Raw genomic sequence first — 16736 nt, forward strand, 5'->3', positions numbered from 1 at the left:
TCTATTTAAATTTAGTTGATCATTGTTTTAATAATTTGTTCAGTACTTCAGCAGTTAGCAGTTTTCATTAAGTTTTAAGTTGCACTGAAAGAAATTTAAAACGTTAATTATTTCTTTGTTTGATAGTAAAAATACTATATATTTTGATAAAATTGTGTCATTCATTTAATAAAATAATATTTTGAATTTTAATATATGTATCATATTATTATTTTTTATAAGAACCAATTCAAATATTCATTTTCTTAAATGAATGTTTGAGTTTTGAAATGAAATATTGTAATTTACATTTTTTGTAAGAAATAGAAGACATTATAAATCACTATATTTTGGTGATTCACTTATCCTTCGTCCTTTTGGTTTTCAATTGTTCATTTACCAAGCGTTTTCAATTATTTAAAGCAACGGCCTTAGGCAAAACGGCGCTTTAATTTCGAACAACTGTCAAATTTATTTTTGCCTCCCTCCTCCCCTCCTACCCCCTCTCCCGAATCTACCGAAATCTACCGATTTATTTTTCTGAATCTACCTTTTTTCGCTTGACGGCTCTGGCAACGCTGTCACTTACTATCTGGCTGTCAAAAGTGTCAAATAGCCGAATATTTAATGTGAATCAATGTGAATTCAGGTGTAATGTGGAATTGATCTAGAATCTAGATCATAAGTGGAACAATCTCTATAATCTTAATTTTGGTTTTTTTTTTGCGTAAATATTTTTATTAAAAAATGGCATCTACTCATGTGGATGTCGGTTTTGTTGAACAATGTGATGAATGGAAATTAAGTCCGCGATTTTTTCCAAGTAAAGTTGGCGGTAAACCCGCATGGCTTAACTTAAAATCTTTACCCCAACCCATTGACATTCAATGTGGAAAATGTAAAGAACCTTGTATTTTTCTTTGTCAAGTAGGTTAATTTATTTTTGTAACTTGGAAATTACTTTATAAGAAATAACTTTTCACAACTTTTTTTAATTTTTAGATGTACGCACCTATTGACAACATGCCTGAGGCTTTCCACCGTACTTTGTTTGTATTTGTGTGTAAAAATCCTACTTGTTGTTCAACAAACAATTCAGACAATTTTCTGGTGTTTCGATGCCAACTTCAGAGGAGCAACGAATATTATTCTTTTGACCCTCCCACTGAAGACAGGAATGAGGTATTATGAAAGTCATTATTTTGGTTTAAAAAAATATATGATTTTTGTGTCAGTATAATTGTCAAAAAATATCATTAATATTATAGTCTAAAGCAGCCGTACTCAACCTTCTTTTCTTCAGACCTCATACATATGATTGCTAAGTTACGCGGGCCAGAACGTTATACTAAAATGAGAAAAAAAAACGAACAGGGAAAAACAGTGTTGCTTAAAACCCCTTTTTCAATATTAGGCCGCCGCCACTTGATAAATCAACAATTTTTTTTTATTTATTAAAACTGAATGATCATAATACTTATCCCTTATCAGCATATCAGCCAATACCAGCTCAAACAACAGCGTATTTACCTGTATGATTTTTTTTCCATCATATCTGTATACTATACCTCAAATTTGATAATGAAAAAAATAAAACTCAGAACTAACCTGTATCCAAATATTTATTATTTTTGATAGTGAAATAATATTTTATTCAAAGAGTTTGTCTAAATTTTATATTTGAAGCACTAACTTTGTGGTCATTCATTATTATAAAGTAAATAAAAATAACTATGTTTTTAATCACTTATTTTTTATTTTTTCTACCGACTGGTTTCAAGGCTATACAAGTTTCTTTATCAAGGTATACTTAACTATAACTATAAATAAAATAAAAAATCAGTGGTTAAAAACAAAATTCTTTTTATTTATTTTATTATTAAGAGTTTGTCTTTTAAACTCGCTTAAGCAATTTGCAACCGGCTCTAAATAAATAAAAATGTTAGTACAATACCCTTGTTGAGCATGAGACCCGGTAAGAGTAGGTAAATGCAGCTGGCATCAGTTCCAGTCAGTTTGCAATGAGCAATAATTGTCCGCATGTATATCAAGATATTCAAATCTTTGAATACAAGATTTTTTTTAAACCACGTTCCTATTAAAAAATATGTTTCGGGCCACACATAAAAGCTTGGCGAGCCGCATGCGGTCCATGGGCCGTAGGTTGAGTGTAGTTGGTCTGAAGGAAAAAAGGTATGTTAGTATTTATTTGGTGAACACTATGACAGTCTTATATTATTCTTCTACAAAAGAGTTATCTGCAATACGCATCTCATATATTGAATCCGGGAATAACTACTATTACTATTGCATTCAATTATTGATATTATTTATCGTCAATGTATTAATCAATTTGTTTTCCCTCAGATACTTGATTATGACAAATGGTCACCTCTCTGTAAATTATGTGGTTCTAAGGGTCCAAATCATTGCTCTAAATGCAAAAAAAGCAATTACTGCAGTAGATCACATCAAATAATTGATTGGAAAAATGGTCACAAAGATATTTGCAATGGTGTAAGTAAAAAATACTAATTACTATACTATATTTATGATAAATATATGATTTACTAAGAAAGTAGCAATTTAGTATACCGATAAGACAGAAAACCTCCTTAACTTGATACATTTCAATAATTTTACAGGCATCAAGTCTTGGTGTTACTGAAACTTCAATTTGTTCATTTTCTTAAACTGCTACTTTCTTAGTAAATATATTGTACCAATTGTTTAATAATCTAATAAGTATAAAACTACATTTAAATGTAAAAAATATGTAAGGACATGTATTAGGCAGTGTTTTGAAAATATTTTTTTGAATTCAGTATCATTCGCTATTTTGTTTATAAATGTATGTAAATCATTATTTTTGTTCAAAGCATTAACTTTGTGGTCAAACATTTTATCTAATGTTAATAAATTTTTGTATACAACCACTTACCGACATTTTATGTCTACCGGTTTCTAGACGTACCCGTCTCTTCGTCAGGACACTCACTACACCAACATGCTAAAACTAAAATACACTTCCACCTTTACCATCACCGTAGTATACATAGTATTTAGGAAAAAAAAAATTACCTGCAGAGTTATAGGGGATGCAAACACAACCATGTCCTCCACTAAAATTAGGTTAATAATGTTTAGTGTTATTTTGGCGAATGGGTGGGGGATGAGGTTTGGGAAGGGAAGGGGCTAGGAGATTGAAAGTTACATGATTAGTTAATTTTTAAAGGGCCCGTGTAAATGATTTTTCAGATTTTTTTTTCCATTAAGGCGGCGATTCTCACCAAACGGATTTTAAATTTGATATTTTGATTAGTGGAAAACGCAGCATATGGGAATCAAAAATGATTTGTTTATAATAGTGTGAAGCATACCAATACACCTTTATTACATAGTTATTTTATGGAGTTCGGGATGTTCTCAAACTGTTCAATTATAATAAAACAGCCCTAATGCCTATGATCAACCGGTTGATCACCCCCGGCCTAGTTTATTTAAAATAAAATTTCTTTTTTTTCATTATTTTTTATATGAACTCTCTCGTCATAAACCAATTGATTAATCCCAATCACTATTAGTCATAAGGACTTGTCAAGAGAGGTAACATTATACATTATAGATATAGTAAAGGCAATAAAAGGTATCAATGATAGCAGGATACCAAGTGCCGGACACTCTTCAAGTGGATCGGAAGGTCTGTTGATGAATGACAACAGTCAGCCTTCTCCTGGCGAGCTTACTGTGGTTTCCTCGACACTAGAGCAAATGCGGAGAAACTCCTAAAACAGGCCACAGCCGAAACATCATTTTAAAGTAAACAAATAAAGAACTATCCCTTTGAAATAAATATAAACCTTGTATATTATAAGCAAGGTAAAAACTAATGCAACTCACACATAAAAACAACACTAAAGGCCAATTAAAAAAAAAAAAATCCTTACTTTTACTATAAAGTTCAAACTGCACTAGAGCGCCACGGGCATGTCGCGGCAACATGCAATATTATTTTCACAGTTTTGGATGAACCAAACCATATTACAGCTGCACTACATTGCCCGGCACTCCGTACAAAATTTTGAGGCACAGCGACGCTGTCGTGCTGTTTGACCTCAAGAACAAAAAATATACTGAATACATTTGTTTATTACAGGAAACTGTCAACTCTACAGAAGCTAAAAATTGCCTCTTATTTCCTCAATGGGAACTTATTATTGATGAGGAAAGTGAGGTATGACAATACAAAATATTTTATTATTATTAATCAAAACAAAACAGTTTCAATGAGTAAAAGTTTAGTTTTAAACCCTTCAAGTTATAAAAATAACATTTTTACCTTTGGCACTCTATGTAATTAGGTATACTCATCGACCTATTAATACACATAGACAGGCCCTCAAAAATGATGACATTTAACTCATGCCCAAATACTCAGTCATGCCCAACACGTATTTAGTGGTTCTTCAACCGCCAGCCAGGTGTGGCGTTTAGAATCGAAATCAAAATGCCTGCTTGCATCATGAAAGCGTGTAAAAACCTTTCGGATAAACTTTGTAAAAAGGATTGTGTAACTTTTCATTGGTAAATATTTGTTCATCAATAAATCTTAAAATAGTTGATATTCAAATATAAATATGTTTTTCTGAAAACGTCTAACTGAATAACGTAACATATATAATAAATGTGAGTTAATATTATTTCTGCATTCCTCAAAATCCGGTGAAAATAAATAAATGGGTCGATATTATAAGAAATTTAAGGAATGTGTCTTATTGGAATCCACAAAAAACTAATGTTAATTGTTTTCATTGAAATACAAACTTTTTTAAATACATATAAAAAATGAGTATTCTCCAATTTTTTGTAGTATATGCATACTCGTTGAATGTAGCTACACGATACATACTCCGTAACTAGGGGTATGTTTTCAGTAGTTATTTAAATGTATATTTTAAGTTAGCAACATATTATGGCAGCTACAACATGGTTTATTGGTTTTCAGGAATTATCCAACAAAAGATCAGAGGAAGAAGAATTAAAATACTTAAGCAAGCTTATTGAGGAAAAAAAAGCAGGAACACTGATTGATGAGAACGAAACTGAGTTAGAACAATATGCCAATAAGGCTGTTGAAGATAAAACATTTGAAAAGTTTAAACAACAAATAAGCAGGGATCCCGGACAAGTGCTGAGATATAACAGAGGTGGTTCTCCACTCTGGATTTCTGCAAAACCTATTCCTGAAGAAATACCCAACTGTCCAATTTGCCATTCTAAAAGGCAATTTGAATGTCAGGTAAACTTATGTAATCATATTTTACAGTGACTAGTCAGCATACGTGGTCCGTCCATAGATTGGGTAGAACCAATGCTTCCCTAAAAATTTCACTTCTATACAATCAGTACCTATTTTTTTAATATAATAAAATCATCTAAAAGTTAACTACTTCTACTTACTACCAACTCTTTTTAGTAACTACAACAAATATTTTTAATTAGTTGTTAATCATAGCGATCTGAGATCCATTCGATGTTCATTCATTCATAACTTCTAAAAAATTGTGACAAAATTACACAATCTTTCATCTGCGCAGTTATGCGCAGACTGGAGTAATATTTACTGCGCTCCGTCTAATTCTGAAATGAAGGAACTGCGTAAATCTGATTGTTCCTTTAAGGCGGTCGCCTGGTACTGAATTTGCAAGTCCGTGCATGCGCAAATTGAGATTTTCAGTAGCCCTGTGGAAGCAGTTCTAACAAACCAATACATTTATTTTAGAAATAAAAGATGAGTGATACTCTAACAATCCACAACTTTGGATTACGTAAATATCAGCAGACAAATTTGTGGATTAAAGTATCATCTTTTATTTCCATAATAAATTTCAATGAACTTCCATAAAAAATTTTCACTCACAAAATTAAATGTTTTAAACCAATACATCTTTATTTTCCATATATTGTGGCTGTTTTGTAACAAATTTAGCACTTAAATCGGTTGACACAATGGTATTATTATAATAAACTATGAAATATAACTGTTTTATCCTGAAATTATGGAAAAAAATGCTTTTTAGTTTATGTCAAAGGACTTAATTTGAATTACTGTGTTAATAGTAGGCACATATTTAACCTATGTACCTAGTACTAACAGCTTCCCAAATCGAAAACCTCACCGTACGCCCCTGCTGGGCAGATACTTTCCTTACTTGGAAAGACATTCTTCCTTAGTAGGATGAGGCCGCCAATGGCAAGCGGTGACTTTTCTATAGGCAAGCTACAGAATGTTCATAAATTTATACCTATAGAATATATATAAGTAATATTGTAATATATAAATAATTGTTTTTTCATCAGCTCTCAGCTTCAGCTGTTAAAAGGAGACGGAATACTTATTTATAATAAAAAATAAATGTTGCCAATGAAATCTATTAATTTACCTCGAACAACAATATTAACTTTACGGTATATGTAGCTATATTCTCCACTATTTTAATACAACACATACAAAAGTTTTTGAAAAAAGACCACACATTTAAAAAAAAAAAAGAAATAACCTTTAAAGCCTCAATTTCAAAGGCTTATCAGCGGGTAGGAAGAAGAGGACATGGAAGAAAGTTATGAAAATATACCACAGCACCCCGACCAATTGGAAAAAAAAATATCTTTCTTGAAAATTTTCCTTGCAACTGGCGGAAATCAAACCCACGATGCCAGTTTCACGGTTGGCCATCTAACCAATTGCGCCACGACGCCTGTCAGCTTATATTTTTGTCATGTTCAGGTCATGTTAACCAAATCCTATCAAAAGACATTAAGCCTTAATATAATGATCACAATACTATTTTCCAAATAGAAAATCTTCAAATAATATTTGTAATCTGCAAGCTTATTTTAGTATAAAACAACTGCAACTTGGTTTAAGTTGTAAAATAAAAAATACTTTTTTTATACAGAAATAACGGCGGCCTCCGTGGTGTAGTGGTCAAGACACTTGACTCACGCACGGAAGGTTCCGGGTTCGATTCCCAGTGAGAACACAAAAATTTTAAAATGTGATTTTTCTCAAGCCTGGTTGTTCTGTAATGTAATTCACCACTGTAATTGGGCCTCCTGGCCTGTTGTGGTGCAAAAACAAAAATGAAAAAAAAAAATAAGCCGGAATAATCACTTAATTTCTTAATTCACTGGGAATGGGCTGGGCGCGCTTTATCGGTATTTATTTTTGGAAGAAAATACAAACTGTGGCAGTGATTTATAATAATTAATGATTATACATATTTGTTTTTCTGTAAATATAGTATTCTATAAAACAATATAATCGCTTATATGGTCAATCCGTCCCTGGGCTGGTATTTCAAACGCTCTCGTGGCCGTATTATCTCGTGTATTTACATACAAAATACATGAGAAAAACTGTTTTCTCGTGCCACGATAGTGGTTCAGAATAGCACCCCTAGTAGCTGCAATAAGATATTATAATTTTTTAAAATTGTAGAACCAAATGTAATATTCTATTATTAAATGTAATATTCACTATTTGTGGTAATATCCTATTACATGTATTTGAATATTTTATTTATTTCTAGATCATGCCGCAGTTGCTAAATTTTCTAAATTTAGATGCAATAAATTGTATCGATTGGGGAATATTAGCAATCTACACTTGCGAGAAACACTGTGACTCAGGTATTGCTTACAAAAAAGAATTCATATTTAAACAAGATGTCTCTCAAGTTTCTGCACTGAATTAAAATAATTACTACAATAAATAATTAATATTTATATTACCTTAGTTTTATTTCAATATATCTGAATTTTCTAATTTAATTTAGGTATATATATTCCATTTTTTTCAGACTATAGATAGGTAAAGATTGATATTGTGTTTAGGTTTAAAATTTACAACTCAAGTTTTTCTTTGGGAAATTTGAGCCACCTTTATCAATAGTGACAATGTTGTGAGAATGTTTCATATTAATTTTATGTATTTTAGTGACTTGATCAAATGGTTATCGGATGAAAAGTGTCTTGGGCTAAATGGACTGTAGCGTGACATATTTCGGCTGTCATTTAAATGCAGGCTTGTTTATTCCTTTAAATTTACATGCACATACTGCAGAGCCCTACAAAAACCGAGGTCTCTTGGTTAAAGTTGTTGTTACAGCCTGGACAATCTAAAATATTTTGGAAATATATTACAGTAGTCTCGATTATCTGACCTAAACCGGCCGCGGCAAGGTCGGATAAGCAAAAAGGTCGGATAACACAGAAAATTATAAAAATGTGTCTTAGGCAATCCACTCATTCATGTCCTCTTCTGTTGCGTCTGCGCAACCCGGCACTTATTGTAACAATTGAAGAAGGCTGGTGTTGTCCGGTTCGGTCTCCTGTACATTTTCACCACCCAGAGATTCTTCATTTTTTTGAAGCAAAACTTTCGAAGATTTAGAAATGGTGTTCGCTCCAACACTCTTCCATGATTGGGCCACATAGTAAGCCACGTCTTTCAAATTAAGATGACGCAGTTTGTTCACCATGTCTTCTCCCTGGTCTATAGCGTCAATCAAAGAAGAAAGCAGGTTTCTTCGATAATTCCTCTTCATTGTCTCTAAGGTCCCCTGATTCATAGGTTGACATAAGGAAGTCACATTTGGAGGCAAAAACATGGCCTTTATTTCCTTAGCTTTAACTTTGTCCTCGTCAGGGTGGCACGTAGCATTGTCAAGAAGCAATATTGCTTTCCGTGACAAGTTTTTGGATTTCAAAAACTGTTCCGGTAGGTCGGATAACTCTGAATGTCAGATAACCGAAGGTCGGATAACCGAGACTCTACTGTATGTATTTTTCTTAAACTTGATCCGATGTATGAAATTAATTTTCTATCTGAAGAACATCAACACGATATCAATGTGATATAAATACATTTAAAATTATATGGAGCACGATTAATTGGAAAGTATGCAGCAGAATACATTTTAAACAAAAACCAAAACATGCCTTGACTGAAATATTAAACTTTTTTTTATTTAAACATGAAAATACATGGGATGAAAAGAGGGATAAAAATGATTACTAAATCCACCAAGCCACTTTGTGTGTGTTTTTGGTGTTTTAGAATATACATATTCATAAAATTGAGGAAGAATATGGGAAAAAAAACATTGGTATGAACAATTTATTAAAGCGCAGTATATCTTGGAAAGTAATAGCAACGCTAAAAATGACAGCCATAAACGGGGTATGGAAATTAAATTCAAGAAATTTATACGTAGGTACCTATTCTAAATTTCTTAACTAATGTAATTATTACGTAGTCTTAATTTTAGCCTACTATTTACTATAATTTTTATGTATAGAGGCTTTATCTCGTAATATTGTGTGGTAATTACTACAACTACGTACTGGTGGATTTTTATAAGCTGGCGCGTGCGCTATACTTAAACATACGCATTGTGCAGTATCCGTTAATAAGCCCATGGTATGACATCGCACGACATACGCATTATGAAAATAACCTCTGTCTCTCTCGCGCTTATGAGTGTGACATAGACAACTATTGCTTTGCTAGTTGCTAATGATATGGTAATCAAATATACACAGGATGCTTCTGCGTTCGTCTGAATTTCGCTGCAATTCTTAATAGTAAAAATATAATAATATGTACGAGAATTAAGTTATGGATTAAAACAATGGTTTATGAATATGTAGATATTTCATCGAATCATGAATAGGTCGATTACGTAGTGATGGTGCTTTCGCAAAACTTACACAAAAACATTTTTAATGTACAGAATACCGATTTTAAAAATCTTGACATAAAAAAATCTCTTTTGGATTAGAGCCAAAAAAAAAACAATTAAGAAAATGTCGTATATTTAAGAGTATTTATTTTTAAACAATCATGTTTTTTATTTATTTTTTTTGTTTTCATCGTAATAATAATTAATAGTGTAATTAAAATGCACAGTACAAATAATATCGGATAAAATATGCATACACACTTATTAATAAACAATAAATCTTGTTATTTATATACTTAAAACAATCTACACAACTTCGCATTCAAGTTCTAAAAAAAAAACTTTTTTTTAAATTTAAATTGCCCCTTGTTCTTTGAAGAACTATAATTAGTAAAATGCAACATTTAAAAAAAATATTTACAAAATATAAAATAATGAAACAAAGTATTTTAGTAAATTAATATTACATTTTCTTAACACATTGTATTTTTTTTTTTTCATTTACACCTCCAACACCGAATTTAAAAAAAAGATAGCATATTTGGTTAAAATTTAAAATCAACATCCTATAGATTTTAAATGCGTCAGTGTGAGTTTTCTGAACGCGCCAGCTTAAGTTAAACCACCAGTAACTTAAAAATCATCATTTTTGAGTTACCCACTAAAAACTCCTACCCACAAATCCTCCTCCATGAATGCTATAAATAGGCTTGTAGAAATTCATTACAATAATATTACGATGATTTTAACGCATGACCTGTCTATTTGTAGCATTCACAAAAAAATATGTTTTTAGTAAGTAACTCACAAATGCTGATTTTAAAGTTACCAAGTTGTAGTACACATATATATTTCCAGAGGGAGCTCTGATAGTTTGGAGAAAACTGTTCTGGAAAGTGTAAAGGGATAAGGTCCCGTTGTCGAAGACTAGAGGGAGACTGTCCACAGACGAGCCATGCCTGGCGTCAGGCGTGATAACCATTCTTAGACACGATGCGTGGATTAAAGGGAGACTTTTAGTAGCTACCCCGCAATATGATTAAATTATTACCATTCTATATTTCTCACATTTCAGTTTTAAATAAATGGCACTTTAGACCTCTAAACCTATAGGTTTTTTGCACAAATGTATATTAATTTTAATGTTTTTTTTTTTAAAAGAGTTCATTTAGACATTGTTTAAATATTAATTACTGTAGAAAACTGCTTAAAACTTTAGGCAGTTTGCAGATGCAGGTAACACTAAATCAACTGTGGTGTCATTGGCTAGTTTAAGTAATCACTTTACAAACTATGCAACATTCGCCATCATTCATTTATACAGTACCTTTCTACTGACATTTGGTCATACCTACTCTATGTATTCTAGGTATTACATAGTCTATGTACTCGAGTATTAAAAAAAAACTAATGAAACCTCTGTATTATTTTACCAACAATGAACAAAACACAAAAAAATGCATTTTGAAACAGAATAAGAAATTTATTAACTATTTCAAATATACAATGTCACATAGAGCCTACAAAATTTACAATCTGAGATCAGTCTACTTTAACAGTCTTGCAGACTTTAAGGTTTAGACTCTTTTATTTCATTTCCCCATTCATTAGAAACATAATTAAGTAAATCATTTATGCCACTAAACTCAGTTCTCGACTGTGGGGGATCATTTTTTGGTATCCTGGGTAGAATTTGACCCATTCTTACTCCAAAATCCTTCAGCTAAAAAAATAAACACTTTTTTTAGAAAATCAAATTAAACTATGCAGTTTTATTTCCAAATATTATTAAATAAATTTGCTCTTAAGTAGAACATGTAACCAGAGTATGTTTTGTAACTCCAGGGTTCATACTTGATCATTTTCTTACATCACTTGCTCCTGAAAGCTTCCATATTCCATAGCACATAAGTGAAGTCCCCGTGATTGCATAAAAACTTCCCCAGCCGAGGGCGCGTAAAGCTAAAATTGCTCCAGAGTCTGCCATTTCTGCTGTAATTGCCACTCCTGAAACACAAAACATATTAGACAATCTGATTCAATCTACTAAAATTTGTATCCAATGCTGAGGAAAATATCTCCGCTTGTCTCAATCTACAGCTGTCTTCAGCTTCTGATTTCCAAGAATGAGGTATTCCTCTTCACACAATCCAACCATCTCAATTAGGCCTCTTACACTTCTGTATGAAGACTAAATGGAAGAAACATGGGTAGTCGGTTTTTTTTTATGAATTGGAGTTAAATATGCCAATTCGCAAGTTTTAACTATACGCACTGTTATGTAATTTAAAAAAATTAAATAACATTATTAGTCATCAACAGGGGTCAAAAAGTTTTGGATCCGACAGAAGAAACATGATTAGTCTATAAGAATAGCGAAAGAAAGATTCAGCATTCATGAGTTATTGGAAGAAACACACTCAGTCGACCAAACACACTAGCGCTGAGCGGCTGTGCAGTGGACAGCAAATTAGTTTGAATTAATTTAGCACTGTTGTTTTTTGAACGAAGACATGTTTGCTATTTTCTCATTATTTTATTTTGTATCTTTTATTACTTATTTAAACTGTTTTCTTTCTAATATTTATAGTGAGATGAAGTTATTTTGATTAAAAAAACGAATGATTGGGAAAACTTACTAAAAATAAATAAATATGGAATATATTAACTGATGCTAGTAAGCAACTTTATGTCCTATGCCACAAAATGGGGGGAAATTGCTGGTGTAAAAGGAAAAAATGTTTTAAGAAAGTGAGAAAATCCCAATAAAATTATATTTTAAAACATTTAAATAATTTAGATTTGCACAATGTCCAATATGAGTATATATCCAATTTAATTACGCAGATTGTGTGAAACAATGACATCCCCGTCTTAGGATTCAGTAAGGAGAAATGATACATCAATATAAATGTATTGGTATTGTTAACTTAAATATTTTGGTATTGATAATTTAAAAACCCACACGATATAGCCAAATGTTTTGTACAATACATTAAAAAAATCTAGGATAAACCCGACACCGTTTCATGTAAAAGAAATACAGAGAAAAATTATCAAAGGTTGGCCTAAATTTCTGAAGCCATATTTTATTAATAAATGTAATTTTCCCATCCAAAAAGTATAAGAAATAGTGATAAACAAAACGGAATCACGCTAAATCCTTCACAGATCTACATGTAACGGACCATGAGAAAAATCTACAGCGAAAAACAATTAAAATGACAATAACCTCTGGGTTGAAAATGAATATAAGCTACCACTGTCACTTTATAAAATTATGTTACATGATAGTAATATAATATTATGAAAGCAATCATTTGAATGGTTCTTTCAAGAACCATTCAAATGATCATAAGAAACATACAAACACATCCAAGTAATGGGCATGTTTTGCAGCGCAGACGCAAGAACATATTCCAAACATCCACACATTTAATCCGATACATTTTCAATTTTACACTCTTCTTTACATTTTATTTTATTTTGTATTTTGAAAGGAATTAAAACATTAAACAAATAATGAAGTACATAATTGATTCTGCTTCAAAAACAAGTTAAAAATAAAGTAACTTATTATTGCATGTTGTTCAAAATAATAATATGACTTAGCATGTCTCTTTCGTGACTCTGGTATTATTTGTTCCCTCAACAACGCGGCATGCTATGAATAAAAGGAATATTACATCATGCTTTATTTATAAATATGAAATATACATGAGATAAACAACATAAAAATATGTAAATTTTAAGAACACGTGGAATACAAACATTTTTTTACTGACTCAATGTGTATAAAATGGTTTTGAAACAAAAAACCCTTTTCTCAAAATCATCTATTATTGACTGCATGTTTCTTCCACCCAGTCTTCATATATTTTCAATATCAAAATTATTGTGGACTAATATACAACTGACATTAATAAATGGACATGTTATTCCCTTACTAGCCACATCTAATATTTAGCAAATATTTCATTGCCCTCAGCATTTTTATTGAAAAATCATCACTCGATGTCCACTCTCTAGTTGAAGCATATGGTGTCCATAAACAGCGGCAAGGCCTCTGTCAGCTGCCAGCTCCTGTGCATCCTCCCAAGTCAGGTTTATGTCCAGTAGTTCTGACATGAGCTGCCGACTAGCAGCCAGCAGCGGAAGTCCACGACTTTGAGAACTTGTAAAGTAGTATCCTTCAATACGCGCTTAACATTGTTACCCAGAAATCAGCAATCTATCACAGCACATAATTATTGATTGGCTATTCTAAGCACCTGAGAGTCATAGAAGGCATCCTTTACTAAGGCATCTGCAGTTTCTGTGCTAAAGATACTGTCAGCGATTCTGAGGGTGGCACATATACGATGCTCAGAGATAGGCCCCCATTTGACAAGGCTAAGGCCTCCATTAGACAAGGATAAGGCCCCTCTGAAACGAAACTTGCCACTTCTTGATGGTGACACTGCTGCTGACCAGAGTAATATACACCTATGTTTATCCAATAGTCTCTTACCAGAACCGTTCCAAAGCGCCTCGCCCATACCAAGAATATATAACTTATATTTGTCTATGATGGAAGTTGTATGAATATCTTTTACAAGGATCTGCATTGTGCGCACGTTACATGTGGGAAGAGTTATTAGATAGGAGTGCTCATTTCAAATTCACTTTCCGTTTAACGTCACTGGGCCGGGTATGAGGGATGCCGGTGTCCGAGACATTGGTGGTGTTATAATAATCGGTTCAATTAAGGAAGTAAGGTGAATATCCCTATGCTCCCAAAGTCTGCCATAGAAAAGTAGAAAACCGGAGGAAAATATTGAAAATAAAGAGATAGCGAATCACGATACACACATAAACATTAGGGTGAGAAAGAGATACACATTTCCTTAGTTCGTTTTTCTGCATAACTCATTGCCATAGGGCTATGATACTGGTTGGCATTTTGTTACAGTATTCAGCAATATATATCGTACGTCGGTATTTAGAAAGGGACCTTCGGCTATATTTGGAATTGTAGAGCTTCGTCCTTGTCATACACGTGTAATGTCCGCCAGTGGTTGTTAAGTGTTCTTGAGGACGGTTGGGACAATTTTAAATTAACTATCAATAAAATAAACTATCAAACTTTCAAACATTAATTTACCCACCTTTTTTAATTGTGAGGTGTTTTCTGTAACTCTCCATTATTCTCTAATTAGGTTTTTTGTTCCTAACAATTTGTAGATCTAAAAATACCGTATTAATTTTTAAATCTAACAAAAATAAACAATCACTTCCTCTCTAATGTTTGACATCTTGTAAGTCATCAGTTATAATAATGCATACAGTTATTGTTATGAAAACTTTAACAGCCCTGTTCTGATTCGAATTTGAATCGTGCAAAAGAGACGACTCTACAATGTCAAGTTTGATAAAATGGCCGACAGACTCTTTCTAAGTGTCGATGTAACGATATATGATGCCGGGAACTGTACATACTTTAAATTTCTGAAAAATGTACTCAATAATTATCAACTTATTCAATAAATAGGGTTAAAATTATATATCAGTTCTGTGCACAGTTACAATGTAATTAAAACACTTCCTCATCACGCACGACAGCAGTTTTCTACAGCAGTTTCATGGCTCATCATGACAAGTCTGTTAGAGAGAGAAGGCAGGGAAGGCAATTACCCATCAATTGAAATGCCATCTACTTGTTACTAAATTATATGTCATTGACTAATGCCAAATTTAATCCCTCGAGGGATTTGTATTAAGACAACAGATATTTCAAAATTATTAATGAGTTTTTGTTTTAAACTATAAACAATTAAAAGAGTACTTATGAACAGAAACTAGAATATTAATTTCATAATGCAGATATTATTATCACCTTTACTAAAATATTGCGGATCTTTTTTCTTCACTACGGCAATAGTTGCTCCAAATCCAAATAGGGAAGAAATTCCAGCGACTGCTGTCAAAAATGCTCCCGCTACAAATATAATAATATAAATAAACAAAGATAGACATACAAAACGGCAAATTTGGGTTATTTTGTTGATAAAAAACCGACATGCCTTTTACTCTGAATAACTTATCTTCATTGTAAGTTTCATTAATAGGTGTTGTTTCATTCATTTTTATATTATTGTTTTAGATTAATGGCATAAGATTTTTAGATACATTTATTAATAATTATTAAGATATTTAGATTCGGTTGTTATTGTGAGCCACATATAATGGTCAACGCAATCTGCAATGATCGGCAATGATAAAATATTTTAGAATTGAAAATTAGTTAATGTGAAAATTAAATCATTAACGAAAACAAAGACTATAATATATTACACTAGCTGACGGAAATTATGACAGTATACTGAGACCACAGATTATAAATTGTATGACTCTATCTATGACTGAGACCACAGACTACAAATAGGGTCAGGGGGTAATGATGAGACAAAATTTACATCCTCTTGATACGATCTAAACATACTTGTTTAAAATATTCAGGTATTAAAATCTTTTGTCCCCGTAAAAATAAGCAGGTATTCTCGTTTTAGATTATAAATCAACCTTTGATTGTATTGGGAAAAAACGCGGCGATGTTTCAAAATATTTCAATACGAATTTAAATATAACTTTCCAATACGTTATATTGTGTTCTCTAATCTAGGGTTTCTCAGCAATAATGCATTCAAATAAAACCTTTTAGTTCAAGCCAATTCCGAAAAGAATCCCATTTTAATTACCGCCTTGACAAATAAATACATTCAAATAAATCCCTATTTACCCGAGCCGTTACTAGGTATTTAGAAATATTTCGTCCACTGTTAATGTCAATTACGACCTCGGGTTAGTGATTCTGAACAAGTTTGAAACATCCTCCATATGCAGAATGCGCATTGGGCACTGCTGCAATGGTTCTCACCTGTTCAGAATCCATGTCCGGGACTCTGCCATTTGCGAATGTCAGCTAGATGAGGAAGATTTAAATCATATTTTTCTTGGATGCCCCATAAATGA

At 32.2% G+C, this 16736-nt stretch overlaps 2 protein-coding genes across 3 annotated transcripts; one reads left to right on the forward strand and one right to left on the reverse strand.

Moving 5' to 3' along the window:
• The first annotated feature begins 547 nt into the window (after positions 1-547).
• On the forward strand, positions 548-7767 carry Zfrp8 (Zinc finger protein RP-8). Of its 2 annotated transcripts, none has more exons than XM_088230338.1 (6): positions 548-906; positions 982-1161; positions 2347-2496; positions 4136-4213; positions 4985-5278; positions 7572-7767. In XM_088230338.1, exons 1-6 carry the CDS (start codon positions 727-729, stop codon positions 7734-7736), a joined length of 1047 nt encoding a protein of 348 aa, XP_088086464.1. In that variant the 5' UTR covers positions 548-726; the 3' UTR covers positions 7737-7767. The 2 variants fall into 2 exon arrangements, with proteins under 2 accessions (XP_088086464.1, XP_088086463.1); XM_088230337.1 differs by having other exon boundaries at positions 573-877.
• Positions 7768-11187: 3420 nt separating this feature from the next.
• Positions 11188-16143, reverse strand: LOC148279183 (transmembrane protein 242). Its single transcript, XM_088230339.1, has 4 exons — positions 15788-16143; positions 15601-15702; positions 11596-11732; positions 11188-11448 (listed from the first exon to the last, which is right to left on the reverse strand). Exons 1-4 carry the CDS (start codon positions 15846-15848, stop codon positions 11296-11298), a joined length of 453 nt encoding a protein of 150 aa, XP_088086465.1. The 5' UTR covers positions 15849-16143; the 3' UTR covers positions 11188-11295.
• Between the last annotated feature and the right edge of the window lie 593 nt (positions 16144-16736).

This window comes from Micrasema longulum, unplaced genomic scaffold, assembly GCF_059751315.1.
Source record: "Micrasema longulum isolate JH-2025_06_02 unplaced genomic scaffold, ASM5975131v1 h1tg000747l, whole genome shotgun sequence".
Classification (NCBI taxonomy): Eukaryota; Metazoa; Arthropoda; class Insecta; order Trichoptera; family Brachycentridae; genus Micrasema; species Micrasema longulum.